The following is a 26,616-nucleotide window of genomic DNA, read 5'->3' on the forward strand; positions in this document are numbered from 1 at the left end:
ATGTTCATTTTAAACACTCTTCGGGGGTTCCGAGAACGTCTGAATTGTAGAAAATTTAGGAAACACAGATTGTGGAAAGGAACTGCTTTTGTATTTACTTCTGTTATAAGGAGCCTGTGTCTGTAATCGGTCTGGGGGGCTTGCGGGAGGGGAAAAAGGGCCCGAGCCGCTGTTCTGGAAGTCCAAGGATAAGAGGTGAGCGGTTTTGTGAGTGGGTGGGATCCACGCTGGGGGTGCTCGAGCAATGGCTTGACCTGTGGGTCCCTACCTCCCTCTGTGCCACCTGAAGAGAAAGCCAAAGTTACTTGCCAGGAAGCAGCTTTGAGCAACCAAAGGGAAGATGCCCTGTTATCTGTGCCACTGGCACCTTAATTCTGCCTCGGACCAGATGCAGAACTCCCTCCCCGCCCTCCCCCCCCCAGAGAACCCAGAGAGCCCAGAGAGCCCAGCGGGAAAATGAAACCCAAATGCTACTCTGTCAAGCCTGCTTGAGATATGGATCTGCCTGATTAGCGCCGAAGTATGTGACTTTCCTGCTCAAACACTGACAGTGAGCAGGCTGGGGTGGTAAGAGCCACCAAACCCACTGCCCCTCGTGTTTTCTCTGACTACTCTTAGTACCCAAATAGGCTTCCTAGTTAGGTAAAAGGAGGTAGCCATTCGTTATTCTTGGAAAATGAGGCAAAAATCATGTTCCACAAAGAAGCCCTTGAAAAATCACTAAAACTACGATTAAAACAATAAACCCACTAATCTGTGATTAAACAGAACTTAAAATCATCTCATTCTTAAGTTATGAAAATGAACAAGCAGCACATGCCAGAAGGAATTAATCATCTACTATTTAGGGCATTTTCTTTAAAAACAGGCACAGGCAACCCGGAAGGAGAAATACAGCCACCAAAATGTGATCGTTTGGCTTAAGAAAGAGCAGAGAAGAGTTAAAAGCACATCATTCTGTTAAAAGTGGCTAATTGGCCACGTGTACTCAATGCCTCTCCCTCCCGGGAGTCCACTGAACTAACAGAGGAATAAGAAAAGGTATAGACTCAAAGCAGAGAGAACGAAAGGGAGGCCATCAGAAGAGAAGAGTTTTCTGCAGATTTGTGGAAGAATGGTTCTGGCCATAGGGGTGAAGGGAAAGCACAGCTTGGAAAGCCCAAGTCTGGGGAGGGGGACTCCTATCCCCTGGAGCCCTAGAGGCTCAGAGTTCAAAAATGCAAAACGCAGGGAAGGCCAGATCTAGCCTGCGGTAGAAAACAAGGCAAAGCACTGGAATCTCCACAGGAAGGCGACAGTCCTTCCCCACCCACCCTGAGCGAGGAGCAGGCTCACACTTGGTGCTGTGGTTTACAGCACATTTTTGAAAAACTTGGCAGACTGTCTATTTCAACTGAGACATCTAGTCATGTTTGAAATGCACTCTATTTAAAGATTAGAATCAGAGAATGTGAGAGTTTGAAGAGACCTCAGAGCTTACCCAGTCCAACCCGCTTGTTTTGCCAGGTGAGGATGATGAAGCTAAAATAACTTGCCCACGGTTACCGACCGGCAGAGTCTGGACTCATCCTCTGGCCTCTAGACTTTCTATAGCCAGCCCTCCCTTCTGAAGTTGCTAAAGTGGGGGAGAGATTCTGGGATGTGGCCTTGCCCCCCAGCCCCCGCCCCCACCCACAACAGAGCAGAGAGGTACCTTCCAAGCGGTGAATGCAAGTGTGCTGATTGTCACTCAGGAAAAACCCCTCCTTGCAGCGGCACTCGTAGCTCCCCATAACGTTGACACAGGTGTGCTGGCAGCCGCCATTGTTCTCCAAGCACTCGTCCACATCTGGAGGGGGAGAAGGCTTAGCCTTTGCTTTTGTAACTGTTTCAAACACCCCACCCAGCCCGGCGGCTCAGGGATGCCTACTAAACAGAGCTGAGGTTCCTCTTCTGCTCCCTGCACCACAGAAGCTCTCAGAATTGAAGCAAATGGGTCTCCCATATGATTAACCAGCCCTTATGAGTGTGAGGCTCACTAAAAAAGGCCTTCCACATGCACACAAGAAAATCAGTTAGGTAAACACTTATTGAACATCTTCTCTTTTCAAAGTACGGTTGGTTCTCAAGGAGACAGCAAAACAGAGATGAGTAAGATCAAATTCTTTCACTCTAGGGGCATACCTTTCAGGAGCAGGAAAGAGGCAAATGTACGAGTAATTATGAGATATGGTAAAAAGGAAAGAGAAGTCACAACTGCCTGTGGGGTATCAGGATGGGTTTTTTGGAAAAGCTGATGAAGGATGGGTCCTGCAGTATTTCTTCAGTTACAAATCAAGAGGTGGGAATCTAGGCAGAAGAGAGAGCACGGGCACTGGTGGGAGTCGAGCATGGAGTCTGTTCCGATAACAGTGGTGGGCATTCCACTGGGCTGGAGCATGGGTGCACGCAGGGAAGGCACAGGAGACAGAGCTGGAAAGATAGACTGGGGGTCACAATGCAGAGCATCTCGAATGACAAGCAAAGGCCCTACTTCATCCAGGTGGTGGCTGAGAGTCACTGGAGCAGGGGCGACATAGTCAGACCCTCATGTGAGGAAGGATAAGGCAGCAGCTGAGGCAAGGACACAAGGAAAAGGAGGAACCGAAATCCCGGGCGTCGGCGTCACATGAAATGGCCATGGCCGGTGCTAGTGGGGGACGGGACCTGGGGCCTGGCAGCAGGGATGCCTGGGAAGGGAGAAATAAAAGGGGACTGTGGACAAGTCACCTGCAGGGAGGGGAGCCATGCGGGCGTGAGTTGGGGTGGCCCAGACGCATGGGGAAGGACGAGGCTGGGTACAGCGACAGGGGTGGAAATGTGGGCGGCCCGAGTGTGAGATGCTGCCATTCAGGGCTGGGTCTGCCGGCAGTGGGCGACCTGAGCCTGGTGTTGGAGAGACAGTTCTGAAAGCCACTAGTGACGCCTGAAGATGGGGTAGAAGCACATGAGGAAGCGGAAGGCAGGAGTGTGGGAAGGGAGAGGGGAGCCGGAAGGAGGTGCCAGAGGTAGAATTCGGGAGAATAGCAGGGGCAGGAGGAGGCAGAGGAGACAGCAGAAGCTCCAGGGAAGGAGCCATGGGAAGTCGGGGAGGGATGTGCCACCCCTGGGGCCACGGCTCTTGGGTGTGGTTAGGGGAGGCTTTTCTGGGGAGGGCTTTCCTTCCACTGTGTCTCATACTACCCTGGGCATAGCTCCGTCAACACACTTAACCACATTGCAGTTTCAAAACCTTTTTTTTTTAAAAAAAATTTGTACCTTTTGACCCCTCGAAATCTTTTATTTATCTGTCTCCCCTAGATTGCAAACTCCTTGAGGACAAAGATTTGTGTTCTGTTTAGGACAGCCCTGGAACCTGCCGACGCACATGAACTGCTCAGTGCATGAACAAGCAAGCAGGAGAGCACAGCATCGCCAGAGCCAGAGAGGAGGTAACTTCCAGAAAAGGCTCAGACGTGACAGAAGCTCAAGGAGAAGGCCAGTAACAAAGGCAATGTGTTTTCTCCAGCTTGATTCCCATGTGCCTATCATTAGCTCCTGGGCACATCGGTAACAAGAAAATTCACATTTAAATATCTGTTATCTGGTTTCAAGCTTCAGATCTTACAGTCATTCGTCTTCCCACATTACCAAGCAGATGCCTTTCTAAACTGATGGGACCTGAGCCATCCCCTAAAGCCTAACAAACTTGCCCTTCTCAGTGCCAAAGGATGAAGGGAGCACATTCCAAAGGCTAAGCCATGCTGGAACACACCTGGCCTAGGTGTTCCTCAGTGAGGACTCGCTGTGTGCAGCACAGATCTGTTTCCCTGAACGCCAGATACTGAACTGGTTTCTGAGTAAAGAGGGTCTCCCCATCCCATGTTTAACCCACTATTCCTTTTCTCCAAAGCAATTAGAAATGTGTCATGAAGTTGAGTGACGCACTCTGATTGAATTAATACAAAAGTGTGTGTGTTCACATGCACACATTATGTATCACTAGGCTGGTGAGTTCCTCCAGACTGTAAAACAGTGTTTTACAACCCTGGCTGCATGTTAGAACTCTGACGCCTGGACCCACCTCCTGAGACACTGATATAGCTAGTCTTGGATGAGACGTAGGCGATGGTGTTGTTTTAAACTTAAGTGATTCCAATGTGCAGCCAGAGTGGAGAACCGCTGCTACAAAACTGAATAGCTATGTTGTGCTTCTGACACTCAATAAACAGAAACCAAATTCAGGTGGGGTGAGCTGCGTGGAAGAGCTGCATTTCATTTTTCAGGCTCACAGCCATTCAGATGTTGGAGGACTCCAGGTTTGGTGCCAGAGCTAAGTGGTGTTTGTACTCTGTACATTCTGTTTACTATATTTGTGGCTAATGTGTGGCTAGGGGGCTGAGGAGAGGTAAGGGCTCATCCCAGAGAAAACGGAAAGCTGCCTCTCCTAAAAATTTTGGCTCTGAGTTCCTTTCTTGTCACAAAATATTTCAAGTCTAAATGGCAGAGAAGTCTCTGTATGCTAGTCCTGCTCTTCTTAATATAACACTTTATTATCTCATGCCTTCCTTTTAAAGACTCCCTAGCCCCTTCACATCTACTCAGTGGCTGCTCAGGATCTTTCTGCAAGGCAGATCCTTGCCACTAAACCCACAAAGAGACCGCCAAGGAGAGGAAATGAACACAGCCTGCTGAAATACCTATGTTAGCAGCCAGGCAAAGAAAGACTCCAGGCCTCCGGATTTCTGAGTGAGCCTTTACTCAGAACCACCCCCTCCCGCCACCTGGCCCAGGTCTTTAACCCCTGGATGGTGTGCTTGTTGTTCTCAGGAAGCTCACCCTTCCCTCAGGCTATGATTTTGAGCACAACTGTGATGACTAGGTCTGCCATTAGATAAAAATCCTCAAAATGCCACTGTTGGTAAATCAAAGGGAAATGTGAGATTTCCCTCAGAAAACAGTAAAACAACAAAACAAAAAATACCCCACAAATATACTGTATGCTTCCCAACAAATTACACACTAAAAGTGATTTTTTTGAGTTTTTAATTAATCTCAATTTATTGCTGCTCTCAAGGTTGTCTCTATAATGTGCCTTTTTGTGGTACTGATGGCCAACGAAGTCTGAAAAAGGGTTAGCGATCCTCTACCCCTCAATCAAGTCTTCCTGATAGCTGTGAGCTTTAATAGCCAAGTGGTCTGATCCAAAGCCTGATCTCTCATACAGGGCACAGATGGGAAAGGACAGAGTTTAACATCAGAATGAGGCTCCAGGTCACATTAAAGTGGATAAAGGTCATATAAGGCGGCAAGTGCCAAGTGGAAAGATTCTCCTTCCCCAACACTCAAAATGTGAGTTCTGCCTGTAATCATCTAGTGACTTTTATTCTGATCTCAAAATTGGTCAAGTGGCCAATCCCACTGCTCCACAAGGGGCATCTAAGTAGCTATCCCCACAGAGTCAGGTCCTGGCTTCAGTTACTCCTTGGTCAGCCAAGTGGACATCAGCAGGTAAAGCACATGAAGAGTCAAACTGTCAAAGAAATCCCATGCCACCTATCTCCCATGATGTCCTCCTGTACAACTAACACCAGCCTTAAAATGCAAACATACCACAAATGCCTGCCTGCCAGGTGTGCTGCATCCTCTAAGATTACCCAACACTCAACCCTATCTAATCGCTTGCTGTTTCTAAGTACTTTTTATTCCTGGCATAAGAAACCAATGTAAATAATACTCTTTGCAATCTCTGACTCAAAAACTGAAACTCCAACAGATGTTTCTGTTTTGTGGAATACTAGGAGGATGTTAAAAGAAAGTTTCTGTTTGAATTCTCTCTCTCTCAACCTGGCTGAGATCCAAGCACACATTTGGAATCTTCAGGACAAGTAGTTTTACCTAATTCTGGAATAGAGACACTTACAACATTAAAGAAATAGTTATAAGTCAAGACCCTTTTAACACAAAATCAAAGATCTTAAAGGCGACAAGTCAATGTTAGAAAGTCAATAAGTAGTAATGATGATGCCTACCCTTCTCCTTGGACTAATAGAGGATCTACATTATAAATAATCATATAAAAACTAAAACACTTTACCTGGTTTTCTGTCAGAAAGTGTAATTTCTAGGGGGCCAGAAAACACAAGTCTCTGATCCCCCTTTTTGTTTTAATGAGTATTTCATCAAAGGAAAGGAAGGGGTGGGGGTGCCGGAGGGTAAAGGAGAATTGCCGTTCCCAACCGTTTTCCTTACCAAGACAATTATGACCATCATGAGCCAACATGAAGCCATCAAAACAAGTGCAACGATAATTGCCTGGAATATTCAAACAGTCATGGACACAGCCTCCATTGAGTTCGTTTTCACATTCATCAATGTCTGAGGAATAAAACAGAAATAAACCAGAGAGGTGTTATTTCTTCAGTATGGAGAAATATGCATTTACTTTAACCAGCTATCCCACTTCTAGGAATTTACTCCGAAGATACATCAACAAAAGGAAAATAAATATGCACAGAGTTATTCATTGCAGCATTTGTAATTACAAAATACCATAAACAACAACAAAAATAATAACTGTAAACAACCTAAATGCCCATACATAGTAGGGTAGTTAAGAATTATGGTACATTTACTCAATGAAGTACTATGCAGCTATTAAAAAAAAAAAAAACCAGTTAGAAAGATCTTTATGAACTGATCTGGAGTGATTTCTAAGATATAGTATTAAGTAAAAAAAAAAAAAAGAAAACTGCAAAAGACTATCTGCAATGTTATCTTCATGGAAAAAATAAGGGCATATGAAAAACACACATGTGAAATTACAGCATACTTTTTATTTGCAGAAGACTAAAACATCTTGTAAAAGGAAACAGATTTGGAGGACTTTCTATAAAGCCACAGTTATCAAGACAGTGTATGGTATGGGCATAAAGACAAACGGAACAGAATTGAAGGTCCAGAAACAAACCCTTATATTTAAGATCACTTAATTTTAGACAAATGTGCCAAGGCAATTTATTAAGAGAAATGATAGTCTTTTCAACAAATGGTGCTGAGACAATTGGCAATACACATGCAAAGAGATTAATTTAGGCCCTTACTTCACACTGAACACAAAAATCAACTTAAAATGTATCAGAGACCTAAATGTAAGAGCAAAAACTATAAAGCTTTTTAAGAAAAAATATAAAGCTTTCATGAGGAAATCTTTAAAAACATAGGTTATGTAAAGATGTCTTAGGTATAACACCAAATGCACAATCCAAAAATTTTAAAATGTATAAATTAAAATTTATTAAAATTAAAAACTTTTGCACTTCAAAAGACACCATTAAGAAAGTGAAGATAAGCCACAGATTAATAGAAAATATTTTCAAATCACATACCTTATAAAGGACTGACAAAGAATTCTCACAATTAAATGATAAGAAAACAAACAACTCAATTTTAGAATAGGCAAAAGATTTGAATAGACATTTTACCAAAAAAAGATATGAATGACTAATAAGCACAAGAAAAAATGCTCAACATCATTAATTATCAGGAGAATTCAAGTTAAAACCACAATGAGATACCATTTCACATTCACTAGACTAGTTATAATAAAAAAGAGAGAGATGATCAATGTTGGTGGGGATGTGGAGAAATGGGAGCCCTCAGACATTGCTGATGGTAACGGATGGCAGTCACTTTGGAAAAGAGTTTGGCAGTTCCTTCAAAGATTAAACATAAATTTACCATATGACTCAGAAATTCTACTCCTAGATATACATCCAGAAGAAATGCAAAGACTCACAGGTGAATATTCATAGCAACATTATTTGTAATAGACCTAAAGAAGGAACCCAAATGTCTATCAACTGGTGAATGTATAAACAAAATATGGTCTACCTATATACTGGAATACTAGTCAACAACAAAAAGGAATGAAGTGCCAATAAAGGCTACGACATGGATGAACCTCGAAAACATTGTATTATTTGAAAGAAGCCAAACAAATTGCATGATTTCATTTACGAAATTCCCAGAAAAGGTAAATCTATAGAGACAGGAAATAGATTAGTGGTTGCCTCAACCTGGGGCTGGGAACAAGGATTAACTAACTGTAAATGAGCACAAGGGATCATACTAAGAAGAGGAAAATGTCTAAAAACTATATTGTGTAATGGCTGCACGACTCAACTAATTTACCCAGAATCACTGATTTATAAACTTACTTAGAATTGGTGAATTTTATGGTATGTAAATTATAACTTATTAAAATAGTTAAATGTAAAATATACATTTAGCTGCTTATTTGTGCAAGAGAAATATAGGAAGGATAAACCAGAAACTACAGAGATGGTGACCCACAGTGTGTGGGAAAAGGGGTGGAAAGGAGGAACGAGAAAGGGTAATAGGAATAGGAGGAGAGAGTAACTCTTCTTTGAGGTTTTGTATAGCTTTGACCCTCAGAATCATAGTGATGTTTTACATATATACATGAATATATACCTACAGTACATACGTATATACATACAGTCAACCAAGAAGCAGGGGTGAGAGTAAGGGGAGGGATAAAAAATGGAATACAAAGAAAAACGAAAGTTGACACCTATATGTTTATATTAACCAATGTCACCCTGACAAATTACAAAAAAAAAAAAAAAAAAAAGGAAAACAAATGACTATAACTCTATTATAAATGAATAACATAACCACACTGAAGGGGATAAAAAGTACCAGCCTAAGTAACTTTGAAAAACAGTGTCTTAACTGAATGTCGTAAGGCTAAGAACAGAAACAGCTATATACAAATGCTGTACCCTAATTAGTAAATATGTTTTACTCGCAGAATTATAGATTAGTAATTCTGTAAATTCTTTATTTGTATACTAGGATTGAACAAACAAGTAAATATGTTGCATATAATGAGAGCCAACTTTCTCACTGTTGGAGAAAAAAGTTATGAATAAGCAAAGAGGGAGGTTAAAATGAATCTTGTGGTATTGTTTTGGAATTCAAAGTATCGGTGTAACTTTTTAATATATATACAAAGAGATAGATATAAAGAATAAGTATAGATATGTGCATATGTGTGGATTAACATACATACATGTATTTCCTAGCTCTGTCCACTGAGAGGACCTAAGAATAATGACACCCCAGTAAAAATGAAAACACCAAGCATTCAGATTTTGGTATCTACACACAATCTTCTAATAAAATGAAACAGGGCTCCTGGGGAAAATACAAGATGAGTCTGGACCATTTTGTGAGACCAGAAAATTAGGAATTTCTAAAAAAGAAAAAGGAAGAAGAAGAAGAACAAGGGAATGTAGAAAAGACACTGGAAACAATGGCTAAAACTGAAATAATTTGAACCCCAAATAAATTATACATATAATTAAATACCCATGAGTCCATACTAGCATAAATACATAAACGTATAAATCAACGCCTGAATAAAAGGGGAAGAAGGGATCTTGCTTACAAGAGATCACAATTAATAGATGTATAAGGAACAAGGAAAATACAAAATTACTAACAGACACACACAGTAATAATTGTTGCAGGCAAGATCCACAGTGGTATGCTAAAATCAGTGGGCAAAGATTAGAGAAGAAACAAGATGTTAGCATAGGCTGAACGTATCTGCCCCAAGATATGTATCTATTGCAAAGGGGAAAAAATATTAACTTTGCAGTAGAAAAACAGAATACGCCATCTTAACCACGTGATCAAAGCTAAGGTCACTTGTAATGGGACATGCTGACATTGTGTGCTCCCTGATGTGATGATGCACAACAGCACTTCTGCAGCAACCTTGTGAAAAGTTTTATTCCTATATTACTATAAATGCATAACCTCAATCTTATCATGAGAAAACGCAGAAAATTCTCTGATCTTTTCAATTCCTACCATATCAATTCTTATGAGAAAACATAAGGCAAATAAAAGAACTGAACAGTACTCATCAAAAGTGTCAACGTTATGAAAGACCAGGAAAGACTGAGGAACTGTCACAGTTTGGAGGAGACAACAGATAAATGTAAGGTGGAATTCTGAGTTAGATCTTGGGAAGAAAACAGAACAGTAAAAAAACTGGTGAAATTTGAATCATGTCTATAGTTTATAGTATTATGACAATGTTAATTTCCTGGTTTTGATGCTATATTATGGTTATAATTAAGTTGTTAACATTCAGGTAAGGTAAGATAAGTGAAGGATACATGTAAATTAAGAAGTTTTTGGAAAACTTCTTAAGTCTAAAATTATGTCAAATAAAGTAAAAAAAAAAAAAAAAAAGTACAGCTCCTCATACAAAGGCCAGGTTTAGATTTATCCTTGTTAAACTTGCTTCAGTTCCCTAAACCTAGAAGTAAAGAACATATAATAAATGGTGACCACTGAAACATCCCATCCCCAAAGCCTGGGATATAAGCAAAGATCATTTAGAATACAATGTCACTTATCTAAAACTACTTTAATAAATACTTATTCAGAGCCCATACTTTCATATTTCCAAAATTTTGGCACAAAAAAACTTTGTGGAGGATAAAATTCTGGTTACTCGGGACAAACTCAGTTCCCATCCTTGAACGTAAACAGGAGCAGTGAAGCTGGTGATAATCACAGCACAAATGATACCATGGGTTGGACCCAAGAGGCTTAAAAACTAATAACCCAAGAATTACACACAAAGGATTGAATCCTTGCAATCTTCATTTTCTCTCATTTTCCTTCTTGCAAGAAAGTTTCTACTTCTGGACTCCTGTACCAAGAAATCCAAACCAAACAGGGGCATCCTAACTCAGGTTTAAAAAAACTGCAAGTACTCAAAAGAGAAAATCCTCCTAGGGTTTTAGTTTAAAATGCAAAGAATATATGCTCCCTGTTAACAGTGATTACCAGTGGATAAAGGAATACAAGGGTCTTTAGTTTCCTATAATACTTTTATATTGTTTGACTTTGTATGACACAAATCGTATATTATTTTTTAAACCACTTTTAATAACACTAATCATATATATTTAAAGCAATTTAAATATATAAAAGCAACAACGAAATAGGAGACTTTTCAGCTATAAACTGTTAGCGATTCAATTTCATTTGTGATATGCAAAACCCAACAGCAAAGAATAAGGAAACTTTTGCTACCTGTCATTCAACGCCATTTATTAAATATGTATTTTATCCAAAAGAAACCATGGCATGGTACCTGTCCCCATATACAGTTATCAGAGGACACAGTGAAAAAGTGGACATTTTTTCCCTCAAACGGGGTACCAACATGTCTGAATTCCAGTATAGCAAAAATATTTAAGATGGTGAGGGTATGTATGGTATGGAGGAATCAGCAGAGATGCTTCAGGGAGAGGTACCCTTTTGGCCTCTCATGATGTAAGGCAGATAGAGAGATGGCTGTCTGTCCCGGGGAAAATATGAACTTGGAGAAACAGGAGGGCTTTATGGATGGACCTCTAAACCCACTTGCTGTGAACCTGACCAGGAACACGCTTCCTCTGATGGGAGAGGCAGGAGTTTTGCTCCTCAGTGAAAAGGAGGCTGTAACTATTAGAATTTCTCACTCAACCAAAAAGGGACACCAGGAAACTGAGTGAATAGAAGAGATGTGGGGCCAGGGACAGAGCCAGAGTAGAGAAATGACTCTTTCACCTGAAGGCTAATTGAGTGATCGTGGCCACAAGTCCCTTACCCAGTTCCTCTGGGCCTCAGTGTTCCCATCCGTAAAATGAAGGATGGGATTGGCTCAGAGCTCCCTGAAAAGCCCTGCCAGCTCCAACATGCCATGATTTCCATACCCAGGAACAGCCTCCAGTCTCCAGCCGGTTCTGAGTTCATGACATTGAGCCCAGAACTCAGAATGGCGAAGTCCAGACTTCAGGCTTCCAGATGTGCAGCTCTAAGGGCTTCATGTATCCCTCTGTACACATCTTTCCAGGGTGAACTTGCAGCTCCAAGTGAGGCAGATCCTTGGTGTGTCTCTCATGCTTGGCAGGTCACAATGCCAAAGTGCCCAGAGCCATGGACAAGGTGGAACCTCCAGAGCCTGCAGGGTAGGGCAGGACTGGCACTCAGACTCCAGAGCGAGGTTGCGAACTGCCCCAGGGAGGCTCAGGATCTGCCCTGCTCTGGCAGGCACAGCTCGCCTGATCAACACAGCTGTTGACTTTCTGCCCTCAAACTGGGTGGAACCCAAAGATACTAAAGCACCTCTTTTCCTTTTTAGAAGCTAGACAGAAGGGACATTTCAGAGCCAGATAAAACTATAGGATCAGTTCTGGGAAGGACTCTTTAAGGATCTAAAATGTGTTTCAGAGAGTCGGGGACATGACATGGGAGAAGGGGCAGCACTTCTACCAACACGAGTGGCCACTACAAGAGCTGGGGAAATGGGGAGCTTCCCTGGCTGGCCCACCCACCACTGGGGCCCAAGTCACTTACCCTCACACTGCCTACCCTCCCCTTGGTAGCCAGGCTTGCAAGAGCACTTGTAGGAGGTGAGTGTGTTCTGACACAGGGCATTGGTGTGGCAGTCATCTAGCCCTTGGGCACATTCATCCACATCTGCAAAAGAGCACAGCAACTCCTGGTGTGATACCCCCACGCTGCGTGATCTGACCTTGGTTTCTCTCCAGCATCATTTCCTACCAGCCCACCCCACTTCACTCTCTAGCTAAACAGCTTGGGAGGCTCTGGGATGAACCATACCATTTCCAGGCCCCTGTTTTCAGGTACAGCCTGATCCCTCAGACTGAAATACCCCGCCACCATTTCTATGTGCTTTCAAGACTCAGGTCAGATCCGCCTCCTCCAGGAAGCCTGCCATGACCCCAAGTGTAAGTAAGGTGTCCCCTGTGATGTGCTCCCACATATATCTCCTTTCATAGCACCTATCACACAGGGGTGTCTGTTTTCCTGCCTGCTTCCCCCTCTAGATGGTATCTTGATCACAGACTGTGTCTGTGTCCCTGATGCCAAGTTCAGTGTCTGGCACAGGAGAAGGCAATAGTAAATGCTTGCTGAAGGAAAAGTCAAGTTGGCAAAAAAAAAAAAAAAAAAAAAAAAAAAGCTCTAAAAAACAATCAATGTCTGTCAGCTTTCAGGGTTTGCGGTAAGGGGGAAACTTGCCCTGGGCTGTGAGCACCCCATCCAGAGCTCTCAGGTGGTGCAGAGCGGATGGTACCCACACCCCTTCTCCACTGCCCACCCTCTAAACCTGGAAACCGACCTTGGCAGAAGTGTTTCCTGGATTGACACCACTCCAGGATGTTAATTAAAAACAAAAGTTTTGAAGATATTGCAAGTCCAATTAACACAGAACGTCCAGAGTTCTTATCTCTGGTTGCCTAAACCTGGGCTAGTGGCTGGCTAGCCGCTCACGGGTATACCCAGACCCTCAACAGAGGCTGCTTCACAGATAGAACAAATCTCGGGAGCCTACCCTAAAGGCTGCAGAACTTCTCAGTGCCCAAAGAAAGCAGGGTTAAAGCTGCCACGGCCTGACGATGTACCCCGGCAGGCGGAGGCCCTCAGTTTCCCCATCTACACAAGGAAGAGCTGGACCCCGAGACTTCAAGCCCTCCTCCCCACTCAGCCGGCAGAGTCTGACCAGCAGGTTCTCTCCGGGACCAAGGCAGAAACTGTCATCAGCCCCGGGTCCGAGGCCTGTCCTCAGTACTCCAGCCCTGAGCCTCTAGCCCCAGCCGTGGCCTGGCCGTCGGGTGAGGGCCCCCGGGGGATCGGGGGCCACGTGGAGATCCCGCGGCCCAGCCCACCCCACTTGGATGGACCCTGCTTGGGGACCCAGGACCCCCTTACTGGTACCGGCCGCGCCTGCACCCTGCCAGGTGCGACCCTGCAGCAGGACACTCACCTTCCAGAGGCCCGGGGGCGCGGCCCCGGCTGGGCAGGACGGCTGCCGTCAGCAGCAGCGGCAGCAGCAGCGGCAGCGGCGCCCGGGCCGCCCCGGGTGGGCCGCGGCCCGAGACCCCCATGAAAGGCGCGGCAGCTGCGGACAGAGGCGGCGGCGCGCGGGCGAGCGTGACGGAGGCTCCAGGAGGTGTGTGCGGGCGCCCTGCCCGCTGCGCTCTGACACCCCTGGCCCGGCCCCGCCCGGCCCCCGAGCCCCGGCCTCATTTTCACACGGTCCTCCCCGGCCGGGGCTGGGCGGCGCAGGGGCAGTGCCGCCCCTCCCGGCCCCCTCCTTTCCTCTTCCCGGCTCCCGGGTGCAGGGGGCGCGGCCGCAGTGGCCCGAGGGTGGCTGTCAGCCTAGCCTAGCGGGGGCAACCCTGTGTCCCCTGCGCAGCCCCGGCTGCAGCCCTCCGGGAGCCTCGTGCTCCGCCTGTTTACAGTGTCCTACAACTTGACCCAATCCCTCTTTTGAGTTCCAGCCTCAACTATTCAGACATGGGGCAACCAGAAAGTGTCCTGTGTGGCTCTGAACCCTATAGTCCCCGAACCCCAAAATCCACCTACAGACTTTCCCCCTGTCCACTGGGGAGGAGTGTGGTTGGAGTGGGGGTGACGCCGCATACATTTTAACCTCAGGGGAATTCAGTAAAGAGGGTGACCCCAGCTTCTCCACTCACCTCAGCGCACCCTCTGTATCCTTCTCCACTCGCCCAACCCAGGCTCTCTGATCGCCCACCCCACAGCCCTCTAACGGCAGTGGCCCACTTGTCCCACCATAGGGCACTCTGAGGATGTCCTTCTCTCTGGCACACTGCTGGGCCCAGAATTCCAGCAGCAAATATTCACTTCACTGAAAACCAGTTAAATGTATGTTCAGGGCCGCCTAAAAGGTGATAGGCAAGTGGGCTAGAAGTCAAGAGACAAGACACATCAGGGACAAGAGACAGCCCCAACTTTGCCTGGGTTTAGCAAAGGTGGTATCTATGACCACCCGAACTCAGAAACATCGGGTCTGGCCAGCTGCAAACACAGGCAGTGCCTGTCAGCTGGCCCTCTAAGCAAGACATCCTTACAAGGGAACACACACGCACAGGGCCTTCCCACACCACCCGAGGCACAGATGACTGAGCCCACTACACTCAGCATCACTCCAGGAAGGAATGCACCAACAATTCCTAGATGCAACAAAACACCAGACTCAAGGATTTTAATGTTCTTTGAGCTTCTCTGTATTTATTAAATTTTCTCCTGTGAATATATACATGCATGTGTTTATGTATCTATATATTTACATCTTTGTCTGCATCTATACCTATCTATTCATTCCTTTGATAATCAGAAAAAAAAATAAACATAACAAAAAATCCCCACCTACCTCATAAACAAGCATATATTCCTGGAGTCCACCCCACTCCCTGAACTCCTCCCTCCATGCCCCTCCTATGCCCTTGGCACCCAGGCTGAGCCTGCTTCTTTGGGCTTTGGTTGCTCGTGCTATTGCCTGATAGAGCATCTGAGAAAACTTTTCTGTGGTGCCTTTTCTTTTGACCTTTTCATCCCTGGTGAAGGCAGGCAGGTTGCATCCCTTTTTCTGTCTTTCACCCCTTCCTCCCACCCCCTTTTGTTTAGTAGGGAGAGAGACACTCAGCTATTTCTAGTCATAAGGGTGGTTTTTGCACATTTGTAAATCTTCACTTAGTGAAACGTTCCCTCCGCCTTTGTCTTTGTGTCCTTAATGGTAGCCATAAATTACCGTCTTCTTTTCTCTTTGCTGCATCAGGCTTCATTGCTTTTGAAATGATCAAAGTTATTTTCTTTTAAAATCCAACTAGAAACTGCCTATTGTGTGGCACAGACCTCTTTAGCTCCAGTCAAAGCATATAAATACATAAAGCTGCCCATTAAGCTCTACGGGAGCCTTCCCCAGCCCCTTGTGCCTAGTAAAGAAATAAGACATGTGCTGTTCTTTCCCTTCACCATTTCCTCAAGTTTATATTTCAGTAAGAATACAAATTAATAATGATAAGATCCAGTGTTTTGTTTGTTTGTTTGTTTGTTTGTTTTGCTTAAGAGGGTCCATTTTTGTCACATTTCCCAAAAAAGTTCACCACTGGCATAGATCTTTAAAAATGTTTCTGAATCCTATTTCGTTTGCCCCAATCTTCATACAAATGTGCTTTCAGCTGGTTGGCTCCTAGACTCCAGGGCAACCTTTCTGACACTTCAGATTAAAGTCAATATGGTTTACAACTGGGAATTTCCATGGGGGAAAGGCTCCAGCAGAAATCTGTTCAAATGTCAATGTTTTCAGTGTTCCAGTGTCAAGAGGGACTTGGTGGGCCCTGGGCTAGCTGCTGTCTGCCCTCTTATTGTCCAGCTGAGGTCCCCAAGAACTGCCCCTGGACTGAGGCTGAATCTCCCTTCCTTTCTTTCTCCCCTCCCCTCAGGCTGAGAGGCTGTGAAACACCCTCCCAGAAAAGAAACATAATGAGCATTCATCCTCAACAATTCCTCCAAAATAAAAATATGACAATTCTGTTTAAAAACCTTTGATACGCCCCTCCTTTCTATGAAGCAAGTATACCATTAATACCAAAACTTGATACACAGAAAATACACACAAAAAGCCAACTATAGATTAATATCGCTTATGACCATCAATTTAAAATCCTAAAAAATAAGTGATTCGATTCAGGATCATAATTAAGTGTAACACATTTCAGAATGCAAGGGTGATTCAATATTATGAATCTACTTACATAATTAATTATAATAAATAAATTTGAGGAGGAAAAACATACGATCGCCTCCACAAATGCTGAAAGGCATTTTAAACAAATATTCTTGATTTTAAAAAACACTCAATATGATAGGGATAAATACTTCTTTAACATGAAAAAATCTATCTCAATCCAAAAGCCAACATCAAACTTAATGGAGAAATATTAGAGGAATTCCCATTAAACTCTGAAACAAAACAAAGATGATCACTTCAATGTTATTTAATACAGTACGGGATATATTAGTCAAATCAACTAGACAAAAATAAATTAGAGGTATAAAAACTGAAACAAAGGAAATATTTTGGGTGATATAATTGTATATCAAGAAAACTCAAGAAAATCAACTCTAGTAGTTTTTCACTACTACTAAAAAAATACAGTGAATTAGTAGAGAATAAAATTAATATACAGAAATAAATTTTTCTCAATATAAATGATATGATGGAAGAAAAGGCCATATTTGTAACAGCAACGACAAAAGAAATTAAATATAGCAAGAAATATTCAAGACTTATGTTAAGAAACATTTAACCTATTAAACACTACCCAAAAGAAAACTTGAGGAAGTAGAAATATAACATGCTCTCGGATAGGAATACTCAACATCATAAAGATGTCAGTTCTCCACAGCTTAATTTAAAATTTTAACATAATCCAATGGGCTTCCTTTTTTTTCTAGATAAATTGATTCTAAAGTTTATGTAGGAAAAAAAGGACCAAAAAGAGTGATAAAAAGTGTGGAAAAAAAAGAACAATGGTGGGAGAGGTGGATCAGCACTATTAGAGAATAAAAGATATTATGAAGCTTCAGTAATCAGAACGGTATAATGCTGGCATATACACAGAGAGGTTAATGGAGTAGATCATATCCAGAAATAGTCATGAAATATCTGTACACAGATACGGTATAATAAAGCTGGTATCTCAAGTCATTGGAGAAAATGTAGACCACTAAATAAATGGTATTAAGACAAAAAAAAAAAGTTGAATCCATTTCACATGCCTCAATGAGTTAACTTCATATGGATAAAGATTTAACATTTTTTATAAATCTCAAACATACTAAAAGAAAAATCAGAATAATTTATCTTGTATTATGGAAAGTCTATCCCCCCAAATCCAGAAGCTATAAAGGACTAATAAGTTCAACTACACACACACACACACACACACACACACACACACACACACATATATATAAACCCTGATGTTTACAAAACATAAGTAAAATCAAAGAACAAATGATAAAACTGCAAAAAACATTTCCATACCAAATCACAAAGAAATAATTTTTCTAATATGTAAAGAGCCACTAGACGTCAATAAGTAAAGACAAGTGACCCAATATACAGTGAGCAAAGGACGTAAATTAAAAGAAATATAATGAATCTTAAATATAGGAAACAAAAAATCCAAAGCTTGATAACACATTCTCGTAGTAAGACTAGAAAAACAGGCATTTAAAATGTTAGTGGTATGAGTGTATACTGACATAAATTCTACAAAAGCAATCTTAAAAATACCTATTTAAATTTAAAAATATTTTATTACAGACTTACTCTTACATATGCAAAATGATACATACCAAGTTATTCATCACAGCATTATTTGTAGCAGCAAAAGATTACAAACAACTCAAATGGCCATCAATAGGAAGCTAGAAATATAAATTATGTGACATCCATAAAATAGAACATTATGCAGCTGTAAAAAGGAATGAAGAAACTATATGTTCTAATATATAAAGATCTTCAAAATATACTTTTAAATAAAAATAATAATGTATATATTTTGCTACCTTTTGTGTATAAAAGGAAAAAAAACATAAGAATCTACATTTGTATTTGCTTGGATATAAAGACTTGCTAGAAAAATATATAAGAAATTAAGAAATTAAGGTAGATGGAGGTCAAGGATGGGAGAAAGGTTTTCAGTGATTATCTCCTGATACAAAGTTTTTAGCTGTTGAACCACATGACTATATTGCCATAGAAGAAGGAGGTAGAGAACTAGGGTAAAGGTGGTTTTTATTAGAATGACCACCTGAGCAACTTAAAATGGAAAAAAATCTAGATCCCAACCATTTTTTAAAATTTTGATAATTTTCAAAGTGGAGTTTATAGTTCATTTTCAGCCACAGAGTATAACTGAATTTCTCCTACTGCCTTAGAACTGTTGACAGCTGATTATGGTGAGTAATTGAGCTGGACAAATTTAGGCTAAATAGGCAACAGAGAACATCTTTTAAATTCTTGGGGCAACAATGGTAACTATTGCCTAAAGCCTGTGGGAAGAGAATCAGCGATCAAAACACACACACACTTTGGTCAGTCATTAAAATCATATAAAATTACTGATTAAAAATGTCGTAATCCTTTTAAATTAATTCATAGAGCCCATTAATAAGATAAATTAAAATGTGACCTGTGGTTCCTTGCAATTATCTGTTGACCCATTTTGCAATTTTATTACAGGTAACCGGCAATACCCTTTCACTTATTAATAGGTCAGCACACGTTAGTTTATCAATTATTTTTTATTTCTGAAATATTGTTCATGGCAGTGTTCAAGGACAAAAGAAAAGGAAAGGAAAAATAGAGCTTATACAACTTATATCAAAAACTAGGCAGCTTATGTGATAGAAGGCAGGGACTTTACAATTCTGTAAACATGGTTGTAGAAAAAGCAGCCCTAGGTTCCATCTTGCTACCATGACACCAAAGGGACAATGACAAAGTGTTTACAGTGAACAGGTATTACTCTTACAATTAAGAAAAGAGATTTGAAGTATATAAACAAGTATAGACTGGGTGTGCAGACAGACATGAATGGTAGCTCTGATCCTCTCACTTATTATCAGTGGGATCTTAGTCACACTAACCTCCTGGAGTCTGAGCTTCCCCATATGTAACTCAGGGTAATCACACCTGCTTTGTAGGGTTGTAGTGAGTGTTGGATGAAACAATCTTTGTGAAGTGCTGAGCACAAGCTCTAGTACAGAGTGGGCACACAGTTAAAGAGATTCTCATTCCCCCACCAACCCAGTGAAGGCAGGACCCATGGAAACCAAGCCAAGCCAGTTCCATATTTCCTGAATTCCTCTATTTGGGCTACTCTATGGCTATGCCAAAGCACACATCCTTGCCCTGCTTGCGGGGAGAAACCTGGCTATTAACCCATACCCATGATGTGACTGTAATTAGAAAACCTGGAATTTTGGAAAATAGGCTAGCTTTGTCCAGATCCCAAAAAGATGTTTCCCTTATTATGCTAGTGAGGTTTCAGTGCAGGAAATTTAAATGGCTCTAAAAATATATAATAGCAAGAGCTAAGAATTTACAAAATGATTGAAAGAGCTAAAGGGGTGAGTTCTAGGTTGGGCCTTTAGAAATAATTCTAACCTGTCAGGGAAACCACTACTACTGCACAACCAGGGGAAAACGAGAACTCACTGAGTAGCTCTGAACTCAGACACCTGAGCTTGAAATCTTTCACTTATTATCTATGTAACCTTGAACAAGATACTTGACCTCTCAAGAATCAAGATGAGGAAATTACCATCACAGCAACCGCCTCTCAATACCTGGTTAATAGATTGGTTAATAGACTTATGGCCACAATATTTCTTATGAGCAAAAACAAACAAAGCAAAAAGCAGTTGGAAAATAGTCTCTACCTCATTCCTGATTTTCAAATCTCAAATGAATACATTTCAGTGGCGCAATGTAAATCATATCTAGGACTGTAGCTGTAAGGGAGTTTGGAAATGCTGTTTGTGCTGTTTTAATTAGCTTGTCAGGCTACCCAGTGCAGAAAGGCATCCTAAAAGGAGCTAGAAGTCAGTGCTGACTACCAAAAACAAAACAAAACAAAACAAATCCACCAGTTACTTAGTTCCTGAGAAACTGAGGAAACCTTTGTCAATGCCTGTTTTTCATGTATGGGCTCTAAGGGCAGTCAAGGCTTAGCCCATTGTGCTCATTGGAAAATGTAGTACATATTTTTCAGTTGCCTCCTAAGCATCCATCTCCCCCTTACCTCTTCCTAACGATGCACAATTTTCACTCATGCATTGGTAATTTTCCCCTAAGCAACCCATGTGCTTTGGAAAACTGACCCTAATTCCATCTTTGGCAATGAGGCCTAAGTGGTTTAGATAAATTAGCACATTCCATCTTCTTGGCCATAGCCATTGGTCCAAGGGCAAGTCTCTCCCAAAAGAAATGACTTAAGTTTCACATTCCCTCTCCACACAGGATCCAAATGGTGAGAGTATAATTTATAATTCATCTTTTTCAGCTGTAGATTTCTTTGCCATTTCTTGTTCTTCTTTGTCTTGCTCTGTGTCTTCTGTTGTGTGATATGTTTGCAGGGTGCTCGTGCTAGCACTGTTCTGTTCCTTGGCCTGGGTGGGAGTTATGGAGTTATGCAAGTGTTTTCAGTTTGTAATAATTCATTGAGCGGTCCGCACACTTGTGATTTGTGCATTTTGTTATTTGAGTATTGTTTCATTTTTAAAACTTACTAGAAAAGTACTGGATGATAAAACTGAGGAATTCTTCCAAAATCAAAAACAAAAGATGAATGAGTGAGTGATAAGATGAGGTATGGAACATACAGTATCCCAACAACAGACATAACAGAAAGAGAAAACAAAGAAAAAGAAGGGGAAGAAAACATCCAAGGACTAATTTATGAAAAAATTTCCCACAGCTGAAGATTGAATTTCCAAACGAATTGAAAGGGCACATTACCCGCCTATAATGGATGAAAACACACACACACACACACACACACACACACACACTCTCGCTCTCTCTCTCTCTCACACACTCACACACTCTCACACACACACACACACACACACACACACACACACACACACACACTCACACTCACACACACACACTCTCTCTCTCTCTCTCTCTCTCTCTCTCTCTCACACACACACTCACACACTCACACACTCACACACATGCAAGGGAAACAAAAAGATCCCACAAGTTTACAAGCTTCCGGAAGGAAAAAACAGGTCTCAAACAAAGGGTCAGATATCAGAGTGGCTTTAGATTTCTCAATAGCAACACTGGAAGCTAGAAGCCATGAAGTAATACATTAAAATTGAGAACAGGTATTTCCAAGCTGCAAGTCTACATTTTTCCAAACTAGGAATCTGTAAGGACAGAATAACCACCTTTTATATGTACATGATATCTCAAAAATTTCCATCCCATTACTTTCTGGTGGAAGATACACTCCACTAAAACAAGAGAATAAACTAAAAGGAAAGCATGGGATCCAGGAAAAGAGTATTCAGCACAGAACCTTTATACAAGAGATGCCCTGAAGCCCAGGATGAATGATGAATGGGGAGCCCAGGAAGACAGTGGGCCCCAGTCCAGCCTGGAGCAGATCTCCAGGGTCCAGAAGAGGCTTCTTTTAACAGACAAAAATGTACAGAATTTCTGATGTGAGCTAATATATTGAGAGGAGATCCTGACAAATGGCCAAAGGCTTGGGGTTGAATTAGCAATCAATGCAAAGAAACTAAACAAACTGCAAAGGGACAGCTCTGAAGGGCCACTCTACCCCCAGAGCTCCGATGGTGTCAGTCTGGGCTGTGCTCTGGCCTGCAAGTCGACTTCTCCTTTTCCTCAATTCTAATCCCCAACCTCCAATCTTCTTCTCTTCCCATGGGTGTTCATCCCAAGAGCACTCCCTAGTAAACATCCTACATGCTAAAACTCCGTCACAGAGTTTGCTTTCTGAAAACCCCAACCTACAGCACAACTCCAAGAAAAGGAAATTTGTGGAGCAAAGGACAATTCGTCGTATTTTACTATGCCATACAGCTATCAACAGCATTTACACAATCTAACAATGTAAGCTCTATGTATTGTTCTAACCAAAACCACTATATCATTTTATCAAGCAGATAAGAGAATGAGAAGATGTATGTGTGTCTGGGCAGTGTAGGAGAAAAGTGAGATAAACCCCCAATTTCCATAGCAAGAAATCAAGAAATAATACCTAAGATGAAAAATCGACAAGCAGAAATTCTAGCCGGTCATTTAGAAATGTAGGATACATACCAAGATAATTAGGTAAAAAGGAGATGGAAGTGGTTGTCTCTGCTCCAGCCAGAGAGAGAGAGAGAGTGGGCAACAGATTGCTATTTTCCAGATTTGACTCTTCAAACTATGGGCATGTCCAATTTTCATAAAAACACAACTAAAACCAAAACATTAAGCATTGGCTGTGTGATCACGTAGGTCAAGTATGGTATCTTTCTACAAGATGCTATGCAGCACTGAAATCGAAAGGTGCTCATAATACCATGTTAAGTGGAAAAAGTAGATGTGCACATTAAATGTAAAATGATGTGCATGTTAAACCCCACTTTAAAAAATTAGATGTAGAAGTATATATCTGCCTAGAATAAAAGCTGAAGCTGTATATGCCAAAATGTTTGGAGTCACTCTCTTCACATGATGGGATGTGGAGGAATTTCAATTTTCTTCCATATGCTTATACTTGGAGCCCAGATATCTTGACATCTCTGAATCCCTAAGTCTTCCAGGCTCACAGGATCAACCTTTTTAAGATTTCATCAGAATTGGCTGAAGTCGTCCTCCTACATACTGTGCAAATTCCAATGCCCTCCCCCAACCCTGGCGCACACTTCCAGGTGCTTAATTCTCCCATTTCCTCTTCCTGCTGCTCTCAATTCCCCTGGCATCCAGCTTTCTGCAGCTGTTTCCTTCTCTCTGTCCCCAGTTAACACAGATACGGAGCACTGTACCCTTTCCTTAATCTCCCTAAAGAATATGTTACTCAAGGGACTGCTGAGGGGGATAGCTCTACATGGCGCTGTAGACAGCTTAAAATCACAGTGGCACCCCATTCCTTCTTGTGCTGGCTGATCCTGCGCCTGGGGCATTCTCACTATACATTCTACTTTGACCCCTGCTTCTCACCAGGTGGCTGGGTCTCTCTCTGGATGTCCTCACTTCTTCCCCCTGGCCCCACTCAATGTCCTCTGGGTCCTCACCTGCCATGAAACTGCCAATTTCAAGTCCTTCAGTTCCTTATCCCAAAGACTGTCAAGACCCCTTTTAAGAGTCATCATCTCCTTCAAGTTAAACAAGCAGCTGGAGCCAGTTCTTCTGTTTGTCTCTCCGTTACACTTTACTTGAGGACACTGAGGAACAGGAGGCACACTACCTGGGTGCATGGGGCCCATGGCATTCTCAGACTACAACCTAGCTGTCTCAGGGTACCAGATTAATGCCTACCTTTGGGATTCAGCGATCTTATTCTAAATAAAAAACAATCCAAGAAAATCAACCTACAATTGTGAATTTAGTCAACTGAAATCCGTTGCAAACAAACCAAGCATCAATTTTAATTCAACTTCCTGATTGCTTTCTGATACAAAGTTGCACAAATCCATGTGGTCTCATGATGCTAGAGGGTTAGGCTTAGCAAACTACACAACCAAGTGAGCTACAGTGGTAGGCTGAGGTCACACAAATCCAGCTCTCATCAGAGGTGCCTCCAAATGCCAAAACTGAAAGAGAGGCAGAAACATAAAACCCAAAAGCTTTTAAAAGCCTTACAAGATCTTGGCTAAAGGTTTCTTTATTGAAAGGCCTGTACCTAATGTGTTCTGTGTTTTGGTTCCCAGCTGTAATATCACTGAGAACAGCAACATTTTGAGAAAGTGAAGCATAAGGATTCAAAGAGCTGCCTGGTGTATGACAGCCACAGGGGTAGAGACGGTATTGGCTATCCCCAAGGCCAGAACTTACCAAGGACAGAGCAGAAGATCAGCATTCAAAAGTTTGAACAAAATGGAAAGTAACATATGATCTGGCCCAGTGATGCCCTTGGCCCTGTTCAGAGTTCAGCAATCAAGCTATCAAAACCAAACTCTCAGCAATTAATCCTGCAGTTCCGAAGTTGCTGCAATTGTCCAGTCTGTGCAGCTCGAGTTAAAGGTCAACCTTATAATAAACCTTTCGGAAGCTGAGATCATTGCAACCCCAGCCTGAGAGCCAGGGCAGAAGCGTTCAGGGCCTGCCCCTCCCCAGAGGAAACAGCAGAGTCAGGAAAAAACAGGAAGGAACCTCAAGTTCCAGGGATTCTCATGTGTCCAGCCTGCCTCACCTCCCTCAGAATTAGTACAAGTGAAGGGAGTTCCCACAGGTGAGTGTAAGCCTGTGAGCATGGACATACACACCACCCCACATGTTTTAGCTTGGCTAAAAGCATAGGTCTGTGTAGTAAACTGAAGTGTAGACTATGTATCCTCAAGGCCTAGGGAACAACTTGACCACTCTTCTTCCCCAACCTACATCCAATCCATCGCTGGGTCATGCAATCTTGCCTCTGAAGCAACACTAGGATCCCTTCCTTTTCCTCTAATTCCACCACCACCTTTGGTGTTTTCTTAAATGTCTAAAACAGTATCTGGCATATAATTAGGACTCAATAAATATTTGTTGGATAAATGAACAGCAGAGTGAATGAAAATACTCTCTGTTGTTTCAAGTGTCAGGCCAGAAAATTGGGCCATGCTGACCTACTGGACCACCTATGAATAAGACCTCTATCTCAGCGCATAGTATAGCGGCAGCCTACACAGAGTTAAAGGAATATCTGATCAGCAAAGATGTCAAGAGGGTGCCTAAAACTTTTAAGCTGGAGTCAAACCACAAAAAGCATGACCTGGGCCAGAGCCCCTATTTCCCCCAAGATGGGTACTACAATCATAATTAAAGAAAAACTACCGAGGCCATCCACATTGAAAGAGCATACAATGTACCAGAGATTACTGATCTAGAACCACCACCGCCAAGATATATTCTAGTAAAACCACTCAACTTAAAAGAAAAAAGGAAAAATTCTTTGATGGTTGAGGCAGGAAAAAAAAAAGTGACATAATAAAAGAAAATGATCGTCAGACTTTTGACAATACCTCATACCAGAAATAAATATATTCGAGATATCTAAGGAGAGAAAATATGGGCCAAGGATTTTATATCTAGCAAAACTGACCTTCAAATAAAACAGACACACATGTTATCAACAAGTAAGAACTCTCAGACATACATTCCTACAGTAATTCCTAAAGAATTTATTAAAAAAGCATCAGACAAAATGACTGGAGAGACAGCAACATAATGTCTAGTGAGGAGCATTAAATATATAGTCGCTTGTAGAATTAACAGTAAATGAGGACTATAAGGTAGAACATTTAATTTACAATGGGATGGTGGTCATGGAGATGTGCCATTCAAAGCTACTTCAAGGGAACCTGCTGTGGGACCATAACTAATATATTATCTGAGGTTAGAAGACCTACCAGATGGTTATGTTCCATGGGAGGCTCTAGAAAACATACTATCCATCAAGGCATCATAAATATGCTGGTGAGGGGAATACCAACTCCACAGAGACAGTCAGTCTCTCCCACATGCCAGGGCTAACAGAGAAATCACAGAGCCGGCTCTGAAAGAGCCACAGAAATGAAGAGGCCCTGAATAGCGGCCTGTTGGTGGAACTTAACCATCACATGCTGGGAGGTCACAATTACCTTCAAGCCTTACAAGGCTGGAAAGGCAGCCAAAAGGCCTTGACCAAAAAGGAGTTGTAAAAATGATTAATACAACATGATGTCCTTAGAAGTAAAACAGACAAACAACAAGGGAGCTGCTTAACGTCAACCAGAAGAAGGCAAGAATAGAGTTGCAGAAAATGGTCACCTCAATAGAAAGTCATAATCTTTTTTCAGTTCCTAGATCTGAGCTAATATTTAGATCCAGAACTCACTGACTGAAGATAGGGTCAGTCCCTATGACCCAGTGACAAGTATATACTGTAAATATTCCTCCAGAAATCCAAGAATGACCTA

The 26,616-nt window shown here is 42.1% G+C and overlaps 1 protein-coding gene across 3 annotated transcripts in view; it reads right to left on the reverse strand.

Annotated features, from left to right (window-relative positions):
* SCUBE2 (signal peptide, CUB domain and EGF like domain containing 2) overlaps window positions 1-14,043 on the reverse strand; it is a 60,457-nt gene extending 46,414 nt beyond the window's left edge. Inside the window, exons 1-4 of one of the 3 annotated variants that reach the window (XM_016147369.2) lie at window positions 13,880-14,043; window positions 12,448-12,570; window positions 6,250-6,375; window positions 1,694-1,828 (exon numbers count right to left, since the gene is read on the reverse strand). In XM_016147369.2, coding sequence (XP_016002855.2) covers window positions 1,694-1,828; window positions 6,250-6,375; window positions 12,448-12,570; window positions 13,880-14,000 — 505 coding nt within the window. In that variant the 5' untranslated portion in view covers window positions 14,001-14,043. Of the gene's footprint in view, window positions 1-1,480; window positions 1,641-1,693; window positions 1,829-6,249; window positions 6,376-12,447; window positions 12,571-13,879 lie in introns of those variants that run through there. The other 2 variants (XM_036221863.1, XM_036221864.1) reach the window with 2 other exon arrangements.
* Between the last annotated feature and the right edge of the window lie 12,573 nt (window positions 14,044-26,616).

This window comes from Rousettus aegyptiacus, unplaced genomic scaffold (assembly GCF_014176215.1).
Source record: "Rousettus aegyptiacus isolate mRouAeg1 unplaced genomic scaffold, mRouAeg1.p scaffold_m13_p_5, whole genome shotgun sequence".
Lineage (NCBI taxonomy): Eukaryota > Metazoa > Chordata > Mammalia > Chiroptera > Pteropodidae > Rousettus > Rousettus aegyptiacus.